Source organism: Porites lutea, chromosome 7 (genome assembly GCF_958299795.1).
Source record: "Porites lutea chromosome 7, jaPorLute2.1, whole genome shotgun sequence".
Lineage (NCBI taxonomy): Eukaryota > Metazoa > Cnidaria > Anthozoa > Scleractinia > Poritidae > Porites > Porites lutea.
The window spans coordinates 30915127-30937316 of record NC_133207.1 but is presented as its reverse complement, the minus strand read 5'-3'; the positions used below and the strand labels follow the sequence as shown (position 1 = coordinate 30937316).

The following is a 22190-nucleotide window of genomic DNA, read 5'->3' as shown; positions in this document are numbered from 1 at the left end:
CCACATCTTTTTCTTAATTTTGTGTATATATTTAACTTGTATCAGTTGCAAAAACGATAATAAAACAATAAAGCATCAATACTGGATAGCATATGAACTACATGATTTACTGTACATAATAAAGCAGGAACAAGGTCAACTCCAGCCTCGTTTCCATTTTAAAATGTAAAATAAAATGCCAACTTTTCAACTTTTGATTAGATATCCTTATTGAAAGGGCACCTTTAGGGCAGTATGAACGGATTTTTATGTTGAGAGAGTTAATTGGAACAGTGAAATGGTACTGGGAAATACCCGTTGGGGGGGGGGGGGTGGGGGTACTCCCTTATATAAGCCTTATAGATATGTGTAGCCCCAAAGGGTATGGTTTTTGTGCGTTTTCGGGCTGGAATCAGGTATGGTTTTCAAGGGAACAACGGGAGTGTATGTTTCAATTCCAAATGAATAGGGGAAGAAAGAGATACACATGTATGCGAATTCGAAACGCATTTTAAGAAATCTTTTTGTAGCCTGAATTTCATCCGATTACTTCGAGTCGTTATTACTCACTCAGTAACTGAAAAGAAAAAACGACTCGCAGCAATCGGATGAAATTCAGGCTAATCTTTTCGTTCTTTTTTGCGTTTTAATCTGAGTAATTATGACATAATTTCTTAAAGGCCATGTCCGAAAACTGGTGTGTAAAATGACATTTTTGGTCTGAAATATGGTCAGGATTTGTAGAACCGGTCGCCACAACCCCACCAAGAATTCCCAGGAGTGCCTGCCCCGGAAAATACTTATAAGTAAGAGTATACAAGAAAATGTATGTTATAAATATTACAATTCTAAAGCACGTGAAGATTTTAGTTTTTATACCAAGTAATTCATTACTGACCTACAAAAAAGAATGAAAACGTAACCTTTTTATCTCCCAGAGTCAGTAGCAAAGTTTTGCATCAGTATGGTTTTTAATTTCTCTTGGGGCGAAAGGCGTATTGTCTCACTCATTCACTAGCCAGTTTTGTCATCGATTTGTCAAGTTTTAATCAAGTCGGCATTTTTTTTCTGAATTCGTCTAATTCAAGCGTTAGTCCCCCGGAAAATAATTATAAGTAAGAGTATACAAGAAAATGTATGTTGTAAATATTACAGTTCCAAGGCACTTGAAAATTTTAGTTTTTATACCAAGTACTTCATTACTGACCTACAAAAAAGAATGAAAACGAAGCCCTTTTATCTCCTAGAGTCAGTAGCAAAGTTTTGCATTAGCATTGTTTTCAATTCACTAGCCAGTTTTGTCACCGATTTGTCAAGTTTTAATCAAGTCGGCATTTTTTTTTCTGAATGCGTCATTAGTCTAATTGTTCATTGATGAACTGAGTGCTGTTTTTCTCAATGCATTGTCAAGTCTTATGCTCATCCACTAGTATACTGTTTTCAAGCAAGAGGTACGTTATGTAATCGAGCGAGTCGGCAAACTTTTCTCTTTAAATGTGACCAATCTATGCTTTGATTGCCCATTGTTGATGATAGAGTGCGTGCTTTTCTCACATACAGTTTCAAGAAAAGATTTATCAAAAACATTTCTCACACTGGTTTGAATTTTAATCGAGCGACCGTATAAATGGAGACTCCAATTTCAAGTTGATTTAACTGCGTTTAAAGCCAGAAACCTCCGTTCCTTGCTTTGCTGGCGGCGTAGTGAGGACCAAACTCAGCTAGGCGATCTTTGGTCGGGAATGAAAGTCAAGATTCCCTTTTGCCTCCTCGAAAACAGCAGGTTTGTTCTTAGTTCAACTTTAATTTTTGGTTTCTCTATCGTTTACTTTATTTTTCTGAAAAAAATTGTAAGTCAATTGAAAGAAACGGTGATAAGCGTCCAAATTGCTTTAACGGCTCTTAATGGTTATTATTGCTTGAGAAAGAAATTAATCTTGTAGACTCTACATAACGATTTTCTGTCATAATTCTGTCCTGTTAGTGTTATTCAATGTGTCGCCCGAAGTTACCTGTAAACATGCATGGTATGTTGGCTCGATGAATGTTGAACTGGAGGGACGAAAAAGTAATAAAGGTTTACGTACAGTCAACAAGAAAAACGCGAGTTGCGATTGTTAGGGTCCAATGGGCCAATTTTGTTTATGTCTATGCAGTTAGAATTTTTCGCTCTGCTTAAAGAAGTGTTCACTTCTATAGACTACACTTATAAAATAAACTTCGAACGTTGGACAGTTTTTTCTTACCCTGACTCAGACTATATGCTTTTATATTTGATTAACCGCGACCTTATTAATTAATGTACGATTCCAATGTAAATTATGCTTTTATGCCGCACAAACAGGATGCCAACAAACCAACTGTTGACAATTTTAGCGTAGAGTGCTTAGCTTGTACCGGGAGAGAATTTCAATGCTTCCCGGGACGGTTCAGTCTGACATAAGATAACAGTCGATAGAGGGGCACGACAGGTGTGAATAAAACTGAAGGTAACGATAAATCACTTAAATCGGAAATAAGGTTAATTCGGATTGCAATTTTTAACACGTTAGTACAGTAGTATTTACAACAATAAATAACGCTTTCCTTTTTTTAACAGGTACTGCCCGACCATAAAGAAAAGCAGAACAATTTCCCTTCCAAGAAAGTCTTCAAAATAGCAATAAAAGTACTGCCACGGTCCTTAACAAGGATATGCAGCCAACTCATTTGTTTGTCTGTCATTTATTCAGTATATACCAAACCTATGGTAAGTTAAGATTTTGCGCAACACAGTCCTTTGGTCGGGTCTTCATGCAATTTTCCATTGTTTTGAACAGGTTATTATTTTAGATAACTTTTAAGAATAGGTCGTTGAGGTGGAACAGAAGATCATTATTAGAAATAATACCCTACTGTTTCAATTCAGTGACCATAATAATAACCTGCTGGTTCTAAACCTATGGAAAAGTACGCGCTCGGTCATTACTTTTAATAAGGTTTCGGGGCTACGCAATTAAGCCAGATTTCTTTTCATGTTGCATGTTTCTTTCCACTAATTTTGACGTAAGTTTTGTGATCTCTCTGACAATTCTGGTTTGGTATATACATCAAGACAATTGCATGTTGTATTTAGTTCTAAATTAAAGCTCCTCAGGTCTGACAAAGGAAAACATCAGAATCTAAAAGAAGTTTACGCTTATGAATTCAGCAAAAAAAGTTCGGTCTCGTAGACAACACGACACCTTACCAAGAGCTAAATTCCTCAGCGTAAACCAACAACAAAATAGTGAAATTAAGAGAAAACGTATAATAAAAACCACCAAGGGAATTACAACAAAAAGCCAGAAACCAACAATAAATCAAGAAAAACATAACACAGTGCAAAAGGTAGGTCAAAAAGGTAACTAAAAAGGTAAGTTTAATCTTTTTTAGCCCTGGGGACTAAGTGCTCCGCCCAGAGGGGGGAGAGCCCTGGGGACTAAGTGCTCCGCCCAGAGGGGGGAGAGCCCTGGGGACTAAGTGCTCCGCCCAGAGGGGGGAGAGCCCTGGGGACTAAGTGCTCCGCCCAGAGGGGGGAGAGCCCTGGGGACTAAGTGCTCCGCCCAGAGGGGGGAGAGCCCTGGGGACTAAGTGCTCCGCCCAGAGGGGGGAGAGCCCTGGGGACTAAGTGCTCCGCCCAGAGGGGGGAGAGCCCTGGGGACTAAGTGCTCCGCCCAGAGGGGGGAGAGCCCTGGGGACTAAGTGCTCCGCCCAGAGGGGGGAGAGCCCTGGGGACTAAGTGCTCCGCCCAGAGGGGGGAGAGCCCTGGGGACTAAGTGCTCCGCCCAGAGGGGGGAGAGCCCTGGGGACTAAGTGCTCCGCCCAGAGGGGGGAGAGCCCTGGGGACTAAGTGCTCCGCCCAGAGGGGGGAGAGCCCTGGGGACTAAGTGCTCCGCCCAGAGGGGGGAGAGCCCTGGGGACTAAGTGCTCCGCCCAGAGGGGGGAGAGCCCTGGGGACTAAGTGCTCCGCCCAGAGGGGGGAGAGCCCTGGGGACTAAGTGCTCCGCCCAGAGGGGGGAGAGCCCTGGGGACTAAGTGCTCCGCCCAGAGGGGGGAGAGCCCTGGGGACTAAGTGCTCCGCCCAGAGGGGGGAGAGCCCTGGGGACTAAGTGCTCCGCCCAGAGGGGGGAGAGCCCTGGGGACTAAGTGCTCCGCCCAGAGGGGGGAGAGCCCTGGGGACTAAGTGCTCCGCCCAGAGGGGGGAGAGCCCTGGGGACTAAGTGCTCCGCCCAGAGGGGGGAGAGCCCTGGGGACTAAGTGCTCCGCCCAGAGGGGGGAGAGCCCTGGGGACTAAGTGCTCCGCCCAGAGGGGGGAGAGCCCTGGGGACTAAGTGCTCCGCCCAGAGGGGGGAGAGCCCTGGGGACTAAGTGCTCCGCCCAGAGGGGGGAGAGCCCTGGGGACTAAGTGCTCCGCCCAGAGGGGGGAGAGCCCTGGGGACTAAGTGCTCCGCCCAGAGGGGGGAGAGCCCTGGGGACTAAGTGCTCCGCCCAGAGGGGGGAGAGCCCTGGGGACTAAGTGCTCCGCCCAGAGGGGGGAGAGCCCTGGGGACTAAGTGCTCCGCCCAGAGGGGGGAGAGCCCTGGGGACTAAGTGCTCCGCCCAGAGGGGGGAGAGCCCTGGGGACTAAGTGCTCCGCCCAGAGGGGGGAGAGCCCTGGGGACTAAGTGCTCCGCCCAGAGGGGGGAGAGCCCTGGGGACTAAGTGCTCCGCCCAGAGGGGGGAGAGCCCTGGGGACTAAGTGCTCCGCCCAGAGGGGGGAGAGCCCTGGGGACTAAGTGCTCCGCCCAGAGGGGGGAGAGCCCTGGGGACTAAGTGCTCCGCCCAGAGGGGGGAGAGCCCTGGGGACTAAGTGCTCCGCCCAGAGGGGGGAGAGCCCTGGGGACTAAGTGCTCCGCCCAGAGGGGGGAGAGCCCTGGGGACTAAGTGCTCCGCCCAGAGGGGGGAGAGCCCTGGGGACTAAGTGCTCCGCCCAGAGGGGGGAGAGCCCTGGGGACTAAGTGCTCCGCCCAGAGGGGGGAGAGCCCTGGGGACTAAGTGCTCCGCCCAGAGGGGGGAGAGCCCTGGGGACTAAGTGCTCCGCCCAGAGGGGGGAGAGCCCTGGGGACTAAGTGCTCCGCCCAGAGGGGGGAGAGCCCTGGGGACTAAGTGCTCCGCCCAGAGGGGGGAGAGCCCTGGGGACTAAGTGCTCCGCCCAGAGGGGGGAGAGCCCTGGGGACTAAGTGCTCCGCCCAGAGGGGGGAGAGCCCTGGGGACTAAGTGCTCCGCCCAGAGGGGGGAGAGCCCTGGGGACTAAGTGCTCCGCCCAGAGGGGGGAGAGCCCTGGGGACTAAGTGCTCCGCCCAGAGGGGGGAGAGCCCTGGGGACTAAGTGCTCCGCCCAGAGGGGGGAGAGCCCTGGGGACTAAGTGCTCCGCCCAGAGGGGGGAGAGCCCTGGGGACTAAGTGCTCCGCCCAGAGGGGGGAGAGCCCTGGGGACTAAGTGCTCCGCCCAGAGGGGGGAGAGCCCTGGGGACTAAGTGCTCCGCCCAGAGGGGGGAGAGCCCTGGGGACTAAGTGCTCCGCCCAGAGGGGGGAGAGCCCTGGGGACTAAGTGCTCCGCCCAGAGGGGGGAGAGCCCTGGGGACTAAGTGCTCCGCCCAGAGGGGGGAGAGCCCTGGGGACTAAGTGCTCCGCCCAGAGGGGGGAGAGCCCTGGGGACTAAGTGCTCCGCCCAGAGGGGGGAGAGCCCTGGGGACTAAGTGCTCCGCCCAGAGGGGGGAGAGCCCTGGGGACTAAGTGCTCCGCCCAGAGGGGGGAGAGCCCTGGGGACTAAGTGCTCCGCCCAGAGGGGGGAGAGCCCTGGGGACTAAGTGCTCCGCCCAGAGGGGGGAGAGCCCTGGGGACTAAGTGCTCCGCCCAGAGGGGGGAGAGCCCTGGGGACTAAGTGCTCCGCCCAGAGGGGGGAGAGCCCTGGGGACTAAGTGCTCCGCCCAGAGGGGGGAGAGCCCTGGGGACTAAGTGCTCCGCCCAGAGGGGGGAGAGCCCTGGGGACTAAGTGCTCCGCCCAGAGGGGGGAGAGCCCTGGGGACTAAGTGCTCCGCCCAGAGGGGGGAGAGCCCTGGGGACTAAGTGCTCCGCCCAGAGGGGGGAGAGCCCTGGGGACTAAGTGCTCCGCCCAGAGGGGGGAGAGCCCTGGGGACTAAGTGCTCCGCCCAGAGGGGGGAGAGCCCTGGGGACTAAGTGCTCCGCCCAGAGGGGGGAGAGCCCTGGGGACTAAGTGCTCCGCCCAGAGGGGGGAGAGCCCTGGGGACTAAGTGCTCCGCCCAGAGGGGGGAGAGCCCTGGGGACTAAGTGCTCCGCCCAGAGGGGGGAGAGCCCTGGGGACTAAGTGCTCCGCCCAGAGGGGGGAGAGCCCTGGGGACTAAGTGCTCCGCCCAGAGGGGGGAGAGCCCTGGGGACTAAGTGCTCCGCCCAGAGGGGGGAGAGCCCTGGGGACTAAGTGCTCCGCCCAGAGGGGGGAGAGCCCTGGGGACTAAGTGCTCCGCCCAGAGGGGGGAGAGCCCTGGGGACTAAGTGCTCCGCCCAGAGGGGGGAGAGCCCTGGGGACTAAGTGCTCCGCCCAGAGGGGGGAGAGCCCTGGGGACTAAGTGCTCCGCCCAGAGGGGGGAGAGCCCTGGGGACTAAGTGCTCCGCCCAGAGGGGGGAGAGCCCTGGGGACTAAGTGCTCCGCCCAGAGGGGGGAGAGCCCTGGGGACTAAGTGCTCCGCCCAGAGGGGGGAGAGCCCTGGGGACTAAGTGCTCCGCCCAGAGGGGGGAGAGCCCTGGGGACTAAGTGCTCCGCCCAGAGGGGGGAGAGCCCTGGGGACTAAGTGCTCCGCCCAGAGGGGGGAGAGCCCTGGGGACTAAGTGCTCCGCCCAGAGGGGGGAGAGCCCTGGGGACTAAGTGCTCCGCCCAGAGGGGGGAGAGCCCTGGGGACTAAGTGCTCCGCCCAGAGGGGGGAGAGCCCTGGGGACTAAGTGCTCCGCCCAGAGGGGGGAGAGCCCTGGGGACTAAGTGCTCCGCCCAGAGGGGGGAGAGCCCTGGGGACTAAGTGCTCCGCCCAGAGGGGGGAGAGCCCTGGGGACTAAGTGCTCCGCCCAGAGGGGGGAGAGCCCTGGGGACTAAGTGCTCCGCCCAGAGGGGGGAGAGCCCTGGGGACTAAGTGCTCCGCCCAGAGGGGGGAGAGCCCTGGGGACTAAGTGCTCCGCCCAGAGGGGGGAGAGCCCTGGGGGATGCCAAAAACGCTGATCGCATTAAAGTCGGGATTGTCAATCACGAATTTACGGCTGAATAGTGTAAATGCATGTTAGAATTATATCGTTTGACACTTTTCGCCGGGTTTATTGGGCAGAAAAAAAAACCCATAGGCAGTAAACGTTGGCTCAAAACGGGACGAAACTGAAATTTACAACCGCATAACATCCCTTCGCAGTACAACGCTTCATTGTTTCCAAAGCTTCAATTTTATTTAATAGAACTGTTTACCAGCGAGAAATGCCGCAATTGCCGGCAGCTGCGATGGTCTGTTTCCAAACAGCCAAAAACAAGAATACTAAACAAAACAATCAACAGGCAAACATGAATAAAACTGCGTTTTGCGGTGTTGAATTCATAGTATGCATGACATTTGAGGCCTGTACAACTTCTACTTGACACACAAAAGGCTGTCACACAATTTCTACAGAGGCCTCTTGCACCTACGGGACAGAAAAAATCCGTTGCCGTTTTGAGATGTAGTAGGGGCTTCTATTAAATCAATTCCGACCGAGTACCACACCTTGGGAACAACCTTCACAGGGTGCAAAAGTATTATCGCGGCCGGCGTGTCCAGAAAAGGGGCAGAGTGGCACTCTTCGTAGACCCTCGCTTTCTCTTCCTCGGTGAACAATTCGTCGAAGAGCTGTGCCATCTTCTCTTTGGCCACCTAGAACAAGGACTCTAATTTTGAGTCATATTCGAACTTTTTGGCAAATTTCGCTTAGTCGTTTTTTTGCTTTGTAAAGCCTTCCGGATAAGCCTTCTTTTTAAGATACTGGAAACGATTTCTATATTTAGCGGAAGCCATCTCTAAAACGTTTTCGATTTTCCCGCGAAATCCAGTATTTTTTTGGAGGGGATGACCAAAACACTAGCGATTTGGGCATCCCGGGAGGGTACCGGGGGATGCTCAAAACGCTGCAGTAATATGAGGAAGGGGATGCCCAAAACGCGGGGATGCCCAAAACGCTGTGACACCGCCCAAAGGGGGTAGAGCCCTGGGGACTAAGTCCATTTCCCCGCTATTTCGCACAACACAAAGAAGCCTCTGCAGAGGAGAGAGGGAAAGGGGTATTTTGGATGCGGGCGGTCTCGCGCCCATCCAGGTTTTGAGGGGTACGTTACATGTGCCTTACACAAAGTCCACAGTAATATTTCCAAGATGGCGGACGTTGAAATTGATAAAACGTCACCTGAGAAAACGCTGGAAGCAGCCGATAATTTTGACATGCCTCCACCTTGCATTCGATCAAAACTCCAAGAGAAGGCGAAAACGGACAATGAAGGATTAAAAAGAAAGTCTTCGATGAAAGAAAAGAAGGAGACAACACCAGAATTGCCCTACAAGGTTCCCTCGTGGAGTGGGGTTCCTGAGGACTTGTACAGCTTAGAAGTTTTAAAGAACGGGTGTATTATCTCTAATATCGATCTTACTACTAAACCGTTTCATGTTTTTGGAAGACTTCCTAACTGTGACGTTAGTTTAGAACATCCCTCGGTGTCTAGGTACCATGCAGTTATCCAGTACAAGACAAGCGACAGCTCGAACAGCGAGAAAGGTTTTTATATGTATGACCTCGGTAGCACACATGGAACTACTGTAAACAAGTCTCGCATTGAACCCAAACGCTACTACCGGCTACGTGTTGGATACGTGTTCAAATTTGGTGGAAGTTCAAGGTTATTTATTCTTCAGGTAAGGAAATACACTCATTGAAAAAAACTTATATGAAATGAATCATATTTTGAAAGTCAAGATAATCCTGAAAGTGTTCAAGATCCTCCCAGTGGAATGAACCACATAAGTGGTTGAAAAAGAACTTGAAAAATCTCAGGCTTGACTGGGAATCGAACCTTAAACATTGAGTGTGGTCATTGTAAAGTTGACCAGGGTTCACTTCCTCATCAAGCCTGAAATTTTGCAGGTTCTCTTTCAACCACTTAATTTTAGGTTGTTCATTTTCCTGCAAGATCATTGTCATGAAATACATGTATCCCAGCAGGGTTACTGTGGACTTCAATTGACGGAGATGATCAAATGATGGCAGAAGTCAAACCCCCCCAAAAATCATTTGGCCATTTGGGTAAAATTGAACACTAGGTACACTACAGTCACGGAATAGTGGAAATCGCAAAAATTGGAAGAATCATATAATCGGAGAACTGTCTTTAATACAAGCTTTCTTAATCCCAGAATAATAAAACTGGAGGAAATCTGTAGTGCTAAATATATTATTGGAGAAGAATACCCCTAGATCGGTCACTGTGTGTACTGTTTTCCGATTTAGCACTTATCCCACTGCCCTCCAAAGCAAAGAAGAAGTTGAGGGTTTGTATAACCTTCAAGAATTCTCCTAACCCCTCGAGTGTTATATATTAGGCTATGTAAACAAATGTTTGTTGGAAAATTTTATCTCAGCAACAGGTTGTGACTTGATTGAAAGCTTTCTTCTTAAGAAGGCTTCCACTGGGGCAAATGAAACATAGTCTATGCCTCACGTAGAGGTGCCAAAATTATGCCGAAATATTTGATATATAAACATGTTTAAGCCACCTGTGAATCTGATAACGTATTTTCACTAGGTTATTATAAGTAGCCACAAAACATAATAAGTGTGTGTTATCGTCTAAGCCTCATTTATGACAATCAATGTGATTTTTTTCCAAAAATGTTAGGTTTTCCCGTAGTTAACAATTCAGTCTTGTAATAATGAATGGGTCTCGGCTTATAGCCGGGTGTTTTCGATTTATTTTTGGTTCTCGTTATGCCGAGTCTACACGTTCAAAGTTTGGGGTCTCGACTTATAGACGAGATCGGCTTATAGTCGAATAAATACGGTAGCTACCTCTGGAATGTGAAGAAAAAGATTTAAAATAAATTCTGAGAGAAATCTTCTTCTCCTCTTTTTTGAAGGGGCCTGAGGAACCTGAAGAAGCAGACATGGACCAAGCTCCAGCTGAACAAGTTGCTCCCAAAAGTGTCAGTGAAGTGGGACGTGTAATGACTGAAGAAGAGTATGAGGAATGGAAGAAAGAAAGGGAGGGAAGCAAGGAACATGAACAAGATGGAGGAATAGATTGGGGAATGGGTGAGATAAAAACACTGAAAACCCTACCTCTAAACTAGTGCTGCAGCAGAAGCAATCTATTATCTTTCTCTCTAAGTCTTTCAAAATATGAAAATGTTAAATTTTTTGAAGAAAATGAGAAAGTGCCAAAATCGATGCAGTTTGTCTGTTGATCCCTCTGCTATATTCCTAACTAATAAGCTGAAAGCTACTATCTGCTTAAGAAGTGTCCATTCATATAAAAACTAAAGATTGGCACTCTATGACACCTGCTGTTGTTTATTTATACAGCACTGGAGTACAGAAACTGGTCAGTGGTTTGGAATTTGATCATATGCGACTTTAAGAGGCAAATAACAATAATTTATTGAGGTGTCAAAGCATTCAAATTTTGTTTTTAGGAGAAGATGCTGTTGAGGAACCTGCTTATCTAGCAGATTTTGGAGATGTTGACAAGAACCCAGAGGAACATCACTTTAAGGATCCTAAAAAGACACTGAGGGGTTTCTTTGAAAGAGAAGGTCAGAAACTCAGGTTTTTGAAGTTAAAAAAAAAAAACAGTAAAATGATGGACATTTGGGACACCATCAATTTTCTCCTAAGAAAATCAATACAGAATCAAGAGAAAAGGTTTTGAGAAAATGCTCTGATCTTTTATCAAATTCTCTTAATTAATTCTTTAAGAATATGTACAGAGATCAGTCTGAAGAATTTGCATGTAGATATTGGGGCTTAAAGTATTAAACAAAGTCTTTCAATGACCCATCGTATGATTACTGAACCCCCTTTTTTTTCGGTAAATCTGCTATTTCAAGTAGATGAATACGTTAACTTTTTCTTCATGCTACATATATGTGGCTACTTGAATAGCAAGTCTCTGTTTAAAAGACTCATCCAGTATATTTGATGCTCTGGAGTTTATCAACAGAATATATTTAACAATTATTCGCCGAAGGTGAAGTTAATATTGTTGAATAATCCCCGAGACGAAGTCGAGGGGATTATTCAAAAATATTAACTGAGCCTGAGGTGAATAATTGTTTTAGTATATTCACACGAAGTGATCTCAACAGAATCAGAAAGGAAACCATTAAAAAACGATTAGTTTGATTGACGGGTGAATTCATGCGTGAACACGAAGACGTAAACAGTGGATGCGCAAAAGTTAGATCTTTACAGTATCTTCAAAAATGGCAAATGATAGTTTTCATCCTTTTGTATCAAGTTTTGTAAGCTTTAGCATCAACGGTTTAAAAGAAAACGCCGAAAATTTAAATTACTACCCAATTCTGAGAAGAAAAGTATCTAGAGCTTTATTTGTTTCTGTCAACTCACCGTGAATGAGAAAATTTTCTTCGTCGCTTCTTGCAAATGCTGTCAACAGCGGCTGCGATCAAGGTGAGCGTTGATTATCTCAAAAAAAAAAGTTCTTTGCCTTGTTAACTTGCTGGCATGTACAATTTTCGAAAATATTTGTCTTCCTCTCTTCTCCATAAATTAACTTCTATTTATAGGCAAAATTGGTCTTGCGAGAAAATCCCGAAATCACAAAACAGTGACAAAGCGACCTCGTTTTCCTCTGTAGTGGTAAACATAGCTTCGAGCGTACAAAAAGTCAGCTAAAGTAAACCACTTCACAATAAATCACGCTGCTTAAACACCATGAAGTCTTTTCTTGCCTTCAAAGTCATCAGCACTTGGATATTCATGTATTTTCAAAAAGGTTTTACTTTGAAACTTTGGCAAAACACCCAGTTCACGACAGCGATTTTGTTCGGCTTTATATTCACCGCCTAGCGCGGTGAATATAACGTCATAGTCCGAGATAGCTAACCAATCAGATTGCTTGAATTACCAAGATCACTGAGTGTGTATATACTAATTTACAATACTTGGACACCCACATAATACAGAAACTTTGGGCTGTATCTCAAGTGTCCATGTTAAGTGGTTTCTTCTGTAATTTCTTGGTAGTGATTAATCTTTGCAGTAACCATTTGTCTTAGGATTGGAGTTAGAGTATGACGTTGAAGAAAAAGGTCCAGGACATGCAAGAGTATATCATTGCAAAGTCAAGTAAGTTCAATGAATTGTACACTCGTATTTTAAGTGTGAAGTGTAGTGTTCCTGTTGTGAAGGTGCAGTCATACAGTAGGCTTGCATTATTTTGTATTAAGAATACGCCGTCAAACCTCCATGTGCAGACACTTCTCTCTTGAGTGACCACCTTCCATAAGCAGCCACCACCTATCCAAAACAAAAATATTTTCCCAGTCAGTTTGCTATAGGTACATATAAGACCTCTTGTGAAGTGACTGTGACCACTTTTTGGAGAGACAGTGTAAGAATTTTCCATTGTTTTTAATCCACAGACTTAAACATAAAAACTGCCTGACATGTCTCTATAACATGATTTTAGAAATACAGTGTCATTCACACCAATTAAGAAAAAAGAAGTGTTTTTCTTGCCGGCTGAGCTTGCGAAAGAGGCAAGAAATGAAGTTAAATAATTGCAATTGCAAAAGGCAAGTTAGTACTGTATATATAAAATGTTGTTTGATTGAGGTCATTGAGAAAATGTTTATAATATTGTGTTTTACAGCACAATTATGTATATAAAGTTGTTTTGACTCAAGAAATTAAAATTCATGTGAGAATAGATCTCTATTATGGTCATATTAAAATATAAGCAATTGTTAGGTATGCAAGTTTAAGGGTGCTGATCACTAAAATCTTCTTAGCAACGACATAACTTTTTGCAAGAAATTAAGAACCTATTAAGAACCTAGATAGCCTAAATTTATGTTAACCACCATTTATGTAATAACCTGTTGACGCTAACCCTGGAAAATGTAGGTTCTTACTCGTGGGTTTTTACTGTACTGAACACTGAGGACAGAGGGTGCTTACCCCTTAACTCAAGGGTTAGCTCTGCATTTGTATAATTACACACAGTATTTCTTTCTTGCTCATAGACTTCCCATTGATGGTCCAAGTGGAGAGCCACTGTATGCTGAAGCTGCTGTTGCTGGAAAGAAGAAAGATGCTGTGCTTGAATGTGCCTTAGAGGCTTGTAGAATGTTAGATGCTTCAGGGCTTCTAAGGCAATCATCACATGGTAATTATATGGAGTGGTTCCTAATTTTAATAATTAGTGTTTTCAGTGATAGTAGGGGGGTTAATAGTGTGATCCTTGTTAGACTACCAGTATTACAATGTAGACTCTTGAATTGAAGGTGGCAGGTTTCATTTATGTGTACATACGTGTATTTCCCCCAAAATGCCCTGCAAGCAGAGGTTTTCTTTCTGGCATGGCATTTCAGTATTTGTTAAGTCCTCTGCATGGTTTGTCAGTCACATAGCTGGTTTGTTTATGCCCCAATAGAAATGGGGTGTATTATTAAACCAGCTACTTCATAAATGCTAAAAGACATGTTAGAAAGAAACCGCTTCTCACAGGATACCCCAAACACTTCTCCCCCCTGTCTTTCCTCTGAGTTCAGTTTCATCTCCACCTTTACATATTAGGCTTTCTTGACAAAGCTCCTTTAACCTGGCTTTCACAGGCCCAAGCTGAACAGGGAGCACAGACTTAAATAGTGGGTGCTGGAAACAAGCAAGAAATGGTGGTGGTGGTGGGGGGGAATGCAGGGCTAAAGTAGGGAGGAGCACCCCATGTTACCTAGAATAGGGAGCTTTAGCAACGACGACAGCGACGGCAACAAGGATGTCAAAAAAGCAATAGGTTTATTATGCAAAACAACAACTTTGCACATGCATCATGCTTTTTTGTACATTTCTTTACCATCCTTGCACGACTATGACCTGAAAATGCCTAATTGCAAGTTTTATGGAGGACGTAAACAAGCGACGACAAATCTCTTTTTCTCTCTCTAAACTTGATCGAGTCCTCAAGAAATCAACTCCAGGGAAATTTGCCTACACTTGTCATTTTCAACAAATTGGAATAAAGGCGACAAAGATTGAAAAAACAGGAATTCATTTTAAAACTGACGTTTTCGCTGCTGTTGCCGTCGTCGATGCTAAAGCTCCCTAATATCTTCAAAAGAAACGGTCTTGAGTGACCAGGGCTTGCTTATGTTCCTGAGATATTTCACCTCTTTACAGCTTTCTGGTTGAGTTCATATTTGACAGTAAAATGTAAAATGTGAATCGTACCTGTCAAATGAAGAGTCACTGAGAAGCTGAGACCTATGGTTTAAAATCAGAAAGTTAATGGCAAAAAGTTGAAGACAGTGACATAGGAAGGAAATGGAAAAAAAAGACTTTGGACTCATCACATAATGCTTGCACGATTTTGAGATCAGATATATATTATTATAATTTTTTTGCAACCTGTGATTTTCTAGCATTTTGTAGCGTTCACCATTCCTTAACTTACCTTGTTTATCTGCATATGGCCCTTTTTACTATGTGGTGTATGAATGATTGAGAATGTAATATATTAATATGGCTCTTATTTTGTGTATGATAACCTCAATGGATTTATGTTGTTCATCTTAGAAAGTAAAAAGCACAAAGAGAAGAATTGGGAAGAAAATGATTTTTATGACAGTGATGAAGACACATTCTTGGATAGGACTGGATCAGGTTGGTAAATTCAGCTAATGCAAAAAATTATAAGAAAAATATTATCATTATGTAGGTGTCAATCTTTGGAAAGAGAGAGGGGGGCGGGGGGGGGGGGGGGGGGGTTGAGGGCAAAGGTGTGGCATTTGAATTTTTTAGAATTTTTTGGTCAAATTCCCCACCCTTGGGACTGGAAAATTGTTCCAATCCAAAAAAACATATCCCTTTCTGCGTTTAAGAAAACTGCAGTTTGGGGCAAAATTTGTGGTCAAAATCCCCAGGATTGGGACAAAGGAAGTGTTCAAATGTCGCACCTATGCCGTACCCCCCATCTCCGTCTAAACGTATTTGTACCTGCATCACAGGGCTGTGCTGTGGCAGAGCCTGGTGGCCGTCGGTTTCCAACTTTTGCTCTTGGATGACTAGAAAATCTTAGTTTTTTCATACAAATCATATGCTGGTCACCCTAGATTTTACAGGTTCAGAGCACTGGGCTCCCTTCAATTTTCCTTAGAGCACAGCCTTGCATTACACTGACAGCTGAAGTACTTGAGAGATCGTGTATGGTGACTACTCAAATATTGCTAAAAGAATATCAACCAGGCATAGAATACAGTGATGAATGATGATTACAGATTTAAGACTTGTCATAAACTTGATTGGATAAGTCAGTTTATGTCCTTTGTTTTGGTAGTGTTTTTTGTGTTGCAAACTAGCTAGTGTGATCACCAAATTATGTAATACCAAAGATTGAAAGACAGGGAACAATACCCAGACCATACCTAATAGCCATACACCAACAACAGGTTTTGCAACATCCTAGAAACACCCTTTACTTTCAATCAATTCAGTGCCTTCCAGAATGGTATGGGTTCAAATCCCGGCATTGACACCATATGTGGGTTGAGTTTGTTGTTGGCTCTCTCCTTTTCTCCAGGAGGTTTTTCTCCAAGTACTGCGGTTTTCCCCTCTCCTCAAAAACCAACTTTTCCTTACTCCAATTCGACTAGATATTAGGTAGACGAAGGACCAGTCAGTGGATGTGCTTCCTCTAAATCATTTTTTATTTATTTATTTGATTCACCAAGTAGCAATAATATTATTTCATGCCGATTTTGAACTTGAAAGCCTTATTTATTAATAATTAACTGTTTTAATTTATTCCTGTAGTTGAAAAAAAGAGAATCCAAAGGATGAAGCGTGCTGGTAAAGATCAACCAACCTTGGAAACTTATGAAACATTGGTGAGTCATTTTTCATTCTTACATACACATAGTGTTATTACCTTCTCTGTTCATCTCCAGTAATGAATGTTGTTGTTTTATTGGACCCCTAAGGCTCTTTCTCAGTGATACAAAAAATGTGCAATTTTATAAAGTATACTATTCTATAAACTAAGATTAAATTATGGTTTGTTTAGACAGTTAAGCTTAGAGCATTGGACAGTGAAATTCATGACTGTGAAAATAAACTCCAACAAGATATGGCTGGTAAGCTCTTATAACTTATCCTTTTTGTATTCAAAATAATCTGTGGGTTGCGAGCACAATACCTGATTTCCAAGGGCAATGTCAAACTGCAATCAGTGCCAAACAATAAGTAGAGACACTTTTTGCCCTAAAGGCCCTTTCCGTTGTTTTGTGGCCTTCAAAAAGGGTAAATGAAGCTTTTCCTTCTCCACCCCCCTCTATGCAATGTTGTGCTGCTGTTTGAGGCACCTGCAAGGGACAAAACAACACCCCAACTTTGAATGGAGCAGAGTCGGGAGGGGGTGGGGGTGGATTTTGATTGTTTTGTTCTCTGAAGCAACTCCATTTGAGGACAATGTCTCAACAATTTTGTCATGGATTGTGATCTCCGGATTAATCAAGGATAGTGTTATCAGCAGAGGCCAAAGGCTGAGGCTGTTAACACTTACAGAGCCCTTGATTATTCCAGATACCAAAAAATCCTCTTACCCTGTATTCAGTATTTACATAGTATCATTAATTTTGTTGTCATATTTGTTTGAAGCTAAGAGTGGATCCAACTCTGAAGTCTCTGCAGACTCTTTGGATGATTACATGAGCTCCCTTGGAACAACTATGGATAAGACATCTAGATCACAGATAAGAAGAAAAGTGTTTGACCTAAAAAAGGTGCTTTTTAATTCCCCAAAATCCTTTTTTAAGTCCCCCTCCCAAATAATCAGGGTTATAAAGTTATTAACCCCCCCCCCCCCCTCTCTCTTATGCTTCCCTCCACTCCCCCTTATTCTTAAATGATAGACAGTATTAATACACTTCATGCAGACTGATCCAGCATGATTCAATTTGCTGAAAGTTAGGATTCGTTTTTGATCTGTGACTGGGGTAATAATAAGAAGATAATATTTTTTGCCTTGTGATGTAGCAAAGAGAAAGAAAGATCCAGAAAGACTTATGTCTCACGAAGAAAAGTTTCAAGAGGGTGTGCTTGGATCAGTAAACACAATTTGTTTTCGGAGTCATATTTAAAGTCATTACAACAAGGGGTGACTTAGTAAAGCCTCTTAGTTAACTTTGATGAAGTGCTTAAATTCTCCTACCTATCTGCTATGCATATGCTTTTGAATGAGAGGGAGAATGTGATATGGATCAGGATTCACCTGGGGACTTATTGCACTCAGTCACTCACTGTTTATTATTATGGGGTTGAGATCATGTGGGAGATTGTTGGGGCAGGCAAGGCTCAATGGAATTACTGGTATTGTAGATAAATGGTTATAGTCATTTAATCAGATTATTAAATAATTATTTCCACCACATTTCATAACAAGTTCCAGGGTGTTGAACATTAAGTATCGGAGATCAGAGAATTCTCAGACGTAGCCTCTTTCAAAATATTCAACTGTAACATTACACGTTTCTCCTGATACCAGCAATTCGTAAGTTCTCTTTTTTTCATCTGCAGGAAAGGCAAAGTCTTGTTAAACTTTTGAATGTGGCTAAACCAGCAAGTCTGCCTCCAGTTGCAGCGTAAGTGTTAATGAAACTCATTTTAATCTCTCAAACCCCTTGCAGCCAGGTGTGATGTGTTATTCTGACTGTTAAGAATGTGAAAAATAAAGTTCTTTACTATGACACATCAAATTAAACCTTTTTGGCATATTATTTTGTGCTCTCGTTTTGGGAGAGTGGTTTATCAAATAAGAGGTTGGTGCAGTAATTCTTGTAGTTGTTCATGCAAATATATAGTTATCTTATTGAGCTCTAGGTGAGCAGGTGAGTGATGGTTTCCTGTGGCATAAATTCATTCACTTTTACCCCACCTGCAGACATACATCAACCTACCTATTATTAGGTGGTATCTATAGTAAGCATGCTGTAGTATTATTAAAAAATAAAAAGCTTATTTTGTCTTTAACAGGTACTTTTTAGTAGTTTCTAAAAAATGTCTTTGCATTTATCCAGGCCACCTTCAAATGAATCAGTTGTTAAAAATAGTAAGTATTTGAAGATATTAATATTTTAAATCTGAGGCCATGACGTCTGTAACTGGGATAGTGTGATCACAAGTAAGGATCATTGCTTTATTTTGATATCTCAAAAATATCAGTGTTCTTATCTCCTTTATCCTCGTTTAGATGGGGTAGTTACGATGACAAAGTCTGAAACAAGTGATTGTACATCAACATCGACTGTAGATCAAAATACAGATTCGCGACATGAATCAGTTGCTTTCATGGAAGAAAAACAAAAGGATGAAAGTTTGTCCAGGGAAAGCTCAGTAACTTCTGCAAGAGTCAGTGATAAAAACAGTCCAGAAAAAGAACAAGAGTTTGCTGTTCCTGGTTTGCCTTCTTTGACCAGAGGAAAAAATAAAACATCTAAAACAATTTTAACAGAGGAGAAGATAGTGAAAGATAAAGAGACTAATATTAAGGAAAAGACTAAAGATTCTGCAAAAGCTGATGAAGACAAGAAAGATGAAAGAAAAAGAGTTGGGTCGAGTGTATCAGCAGATGTAAAGGCCGAGGATTTAAATGAGAAGCCTGAAGAAAATGTAAGTATAAAGAGTTATATACTTGTACATTACATGTACCTCACACTTGCAGCTTTTAGGTGTTACAGGTCAAATTTTATTTTAGGTTAATTTTGATTTAACCTGCTAGGTTATTTATAAGGTACTGTTAATGATACATGAAATAAATCATATCCACAGTTCATATATGATTTATTTCATATATCATTAACAATCATATATTTCATATATCATTAACACTCATTTCTTTCATGGGAACATATGAACCCAGAATTGACCTGCTCCCAACGTCAGTGGCTTCATAGCTCAGTTGGTAGAGCATCACACCGGTAATCGTGAGGTCACGGGTTCAAACCCCGTTGAAGTCCTGAATTTTTTTTCAGGCTTCTTTAGGCAATTGCATAAATTGCGTTCACTGCGACCATCATTTCTTCACTTTCATTTTATAAGGTACTGTTATCTAGTTATGCAGTAAGCCATATTACATTCTTATTTCATATATGTTTGTACTGAATCTAAGGTAATGCTAGCCACTTGTATCATAGCAGCTGCTCAGAAGAGAAGTCACCAATGGTGCCTAACCCTGATCCCAAACAATGCTGAAACAATATTGAAAGAATGACATGTCATTGTTTTCTGCGACCAATGAGGAGAGACCTTATGAGCAGCTCCTACACAACTGATCATATCCTAGTACAACACTACAGAGATCTGTGGTCACTTAATTTATAAAAAGAAATGTCTTAAGTCTTTATAAATTTTATTGTTTGTAAATTTGATTAAAGAAACCGACTGTATCAACAAGGGACTTTTAGTCTCCTTCTTCTAAGTGGGTCTGGGGGTGTGCTCCCCTAGAAAATTTAAAAAATTTTCGATTTCCTGACAGGCGATTTCCAGCATTCTGGGCACTAAATTGGGTACAAAAGATAATGTGATTCTGATCAGAATGAACATGTAATGCACAGAGAGGCTCAATCTTTTAATAAATATTTAACAATTGAAGCAGAGAGTATGTTTAAGTCCAGCAAATTGAGTTTTAAATTACATTTTGATAGAATCTTTCGTTAATTTAATGCTTCATTCCCAGCTTCCAATTTAGGGAAAAAAATTAGCCAACTTCTCTGAGTAAAGTAGTCAACTCTGTAGCGGGACTTGTTTGCCGCTTAAACCGCGCAAGATTCACGGATAATACAAAAAATCTTAACCAGGCTTGTTCTGGAAATCTTGTTTACTTCATTGTATTGTATCGTGAAACTGAAACAAAATTTACAGAATTAAAGAAGGCAAATAGCCAAAAACAAACATATCAAAAAGGCGAACTAAAAGGCGGACTTAAAAGCGAACTTACATTATTGGCGGCGTCGTGAATTTCAATAAATGGACGTCCTTCTTTCTTTCTTTCAAAATGTAGTAAACAATCTTTACGAGTGCTTTTAGATGTATACGAAATAACTTAATCACGTGCAAGATAATTATTAACATTTGACTAGTCAAGGCACTTACGTGACAAAAAGGAGCATAACAAAATAAATCAACTCAACCTCTGATTCTCGTGCCTGGGGGCACTTACAAACTCATTTTGTCGGTTGCTGATGCTTATCGAAACCTGTTTGTGCATGTTTGTTCACTAGCTGAGCGTTCTGCTAAGTGCGCACACCCTTAATTTGTAGTTAAAGGAATTATTGGTTTGGTTGGATAGTTAAAGGCATTTTTTTGCCCAGGAACTTGTGGGATGACTAAGAAAATTCTAAGTTGAATGGAAATGTACAGCATAGGCAGTGAGGGATTTTTGTGTAAGATGATAAATATTTTCAAGAAGACAACACAACATCATGAATATTATATTACACCCTTTGTTTATTTGTTTTCTGCAAACCACTTAAATACTCCCCAAAATTTATATGTACGTGCAATTTTCTTTAGAATGAAGGAGTCAGCCCAAAAAAGAAGAAAAAGCGGATGTACAGTGCTCCAACTCAGTGGCAATCGGACAGTGACCCCACTTACACCGCCTGGATGCCTCCTGAAGGTGAGATCCCTTGCCTTCTTTGATGGAATGTAATACCACTCATAGCTATCAGTAACCTGCATCACTGACATACTTTAACCCTGGTTTGTACTGTCTATGAAGCCATGACTGTACTTGACTTGAATCCTTCTTCTCCCTTTCATCTCTTGTAAGCATTTGCTGACACTTTTTGAGCTAACAGTTATATAATTTTCCATTGTTTTTAACCTCTTAAAAGTAACTGCTTGATGCATGGTCTGATCTCTTTGTTCGCTGAATGTACTACACCACTCAGAGTGTACAAAGAACTTTCCTTTATTAAAACTTGAAGCCACACATCTTAAACTTAAAAATTGCATGCAAGAAATTTTCTTCCAAGACAACGAAGTGTCCGAACCTCCTCTCAAAAGAGACCCCCTGTAGTTCAATTCTGGTTAGCGGCCACTACATTTTGGGTTGTCTCTTATGGGAGGTTTGACTGTATGTAATAATTGTTGCCTTAAGGAAACATCTGTTTATAATGCTTTGGATTTCTTATTACTTTCAGGTCAGACAGGAGATGGAAGAACCCATTTGAATGAGAAGTTTGGTTACTAGGAAATATCAGTTGCTTTCAATAAGCCGCTGCTGTTGGCATGAAAATACAAGTGCATTATTTTAATAATGGCACCTAAGATTTAAATGCATCTTTCTAAAGACAGGAAAATGCGGATAAAAGACTCGCCCATGATATGACAACTTAGACGCCAAAATGGAAGATAAAAATATTTAAGAGACATAAGTATATGTTGGGACAGTCCTGATTCCTTTTATGCTGACACATAGATGAGAACTTCCTAGTCATGTGTATTTAAGAGAAGGGTCTGGGCCTCTCTTGGACCTGGAACTTAAGGTAAAATAAGGCTCAATTTCCAGCTCTCAGAGAGAATCCAGTTGGCTTCCTCCTCTCAATGCCAAACATTATTGGAACATGTTGCAGAATATGGCTGATAATCAAACTAGGAAAAAAATATGATAAGGTTATATGGGTATCTGGAACTGATCATGTAACTTTGTCAGGTGGAGAAATGTGGATAATAAAAGCCCATTTTAAAGTTGTGGGCTTTGTAGCCTTAGTAGTCTTTAAGTGAACGGGAGGCTGAGTTTGACCTGGTTTTGATATGAACTTTTTTGGTTTTATTATGGAAATTATGCTTTAAAAGCACTAATTTGCATTAAAACAACACAATTTGCTTACGAAAGCAGAA

At 43.2% G+C, this 22190-nt stretch overlaps 2 protein-coding genes across 3 annotated transcripts in view; one reads left to right on the top strand and one right to left on the bottom strand.

The window, feature by feature from the left end:
- LOC140942536 (uncharacterized) overlaps positions 1-22190 on the bottom strand; it is a 136293-nt gene that overhangs the window by 18062 nt on the left and 96041 nt on the right. The window lies entirely within an intron of this gene.
- LOC140943904 (kanadaptin-like) lies at positions 8443-22008 on the top strand. Its single transcript, XM_073393015.1, has 14 exons — positions 8443-8971; positions 10190-10364; positions 10745-10864; positions 12350-12419; positions 13319-13461; positions 14868-14954; positions 16104-16177; positions 16354-16423; positions 16947-17071; positions 17865-17929; positions 18365-18396; positions 18538-18956; positions 20859-20964; positions 21491-22008. Exons 1-14 carry the CDS (start codon positions 8504-8506, stop codon positions 21538-21540), a joined length of 2004 nt encoding a protein of 667 aa, XP_073249116.1. The 5' UTR covers positions 8443-8503; the 3' UTR covers positions 21541-22008.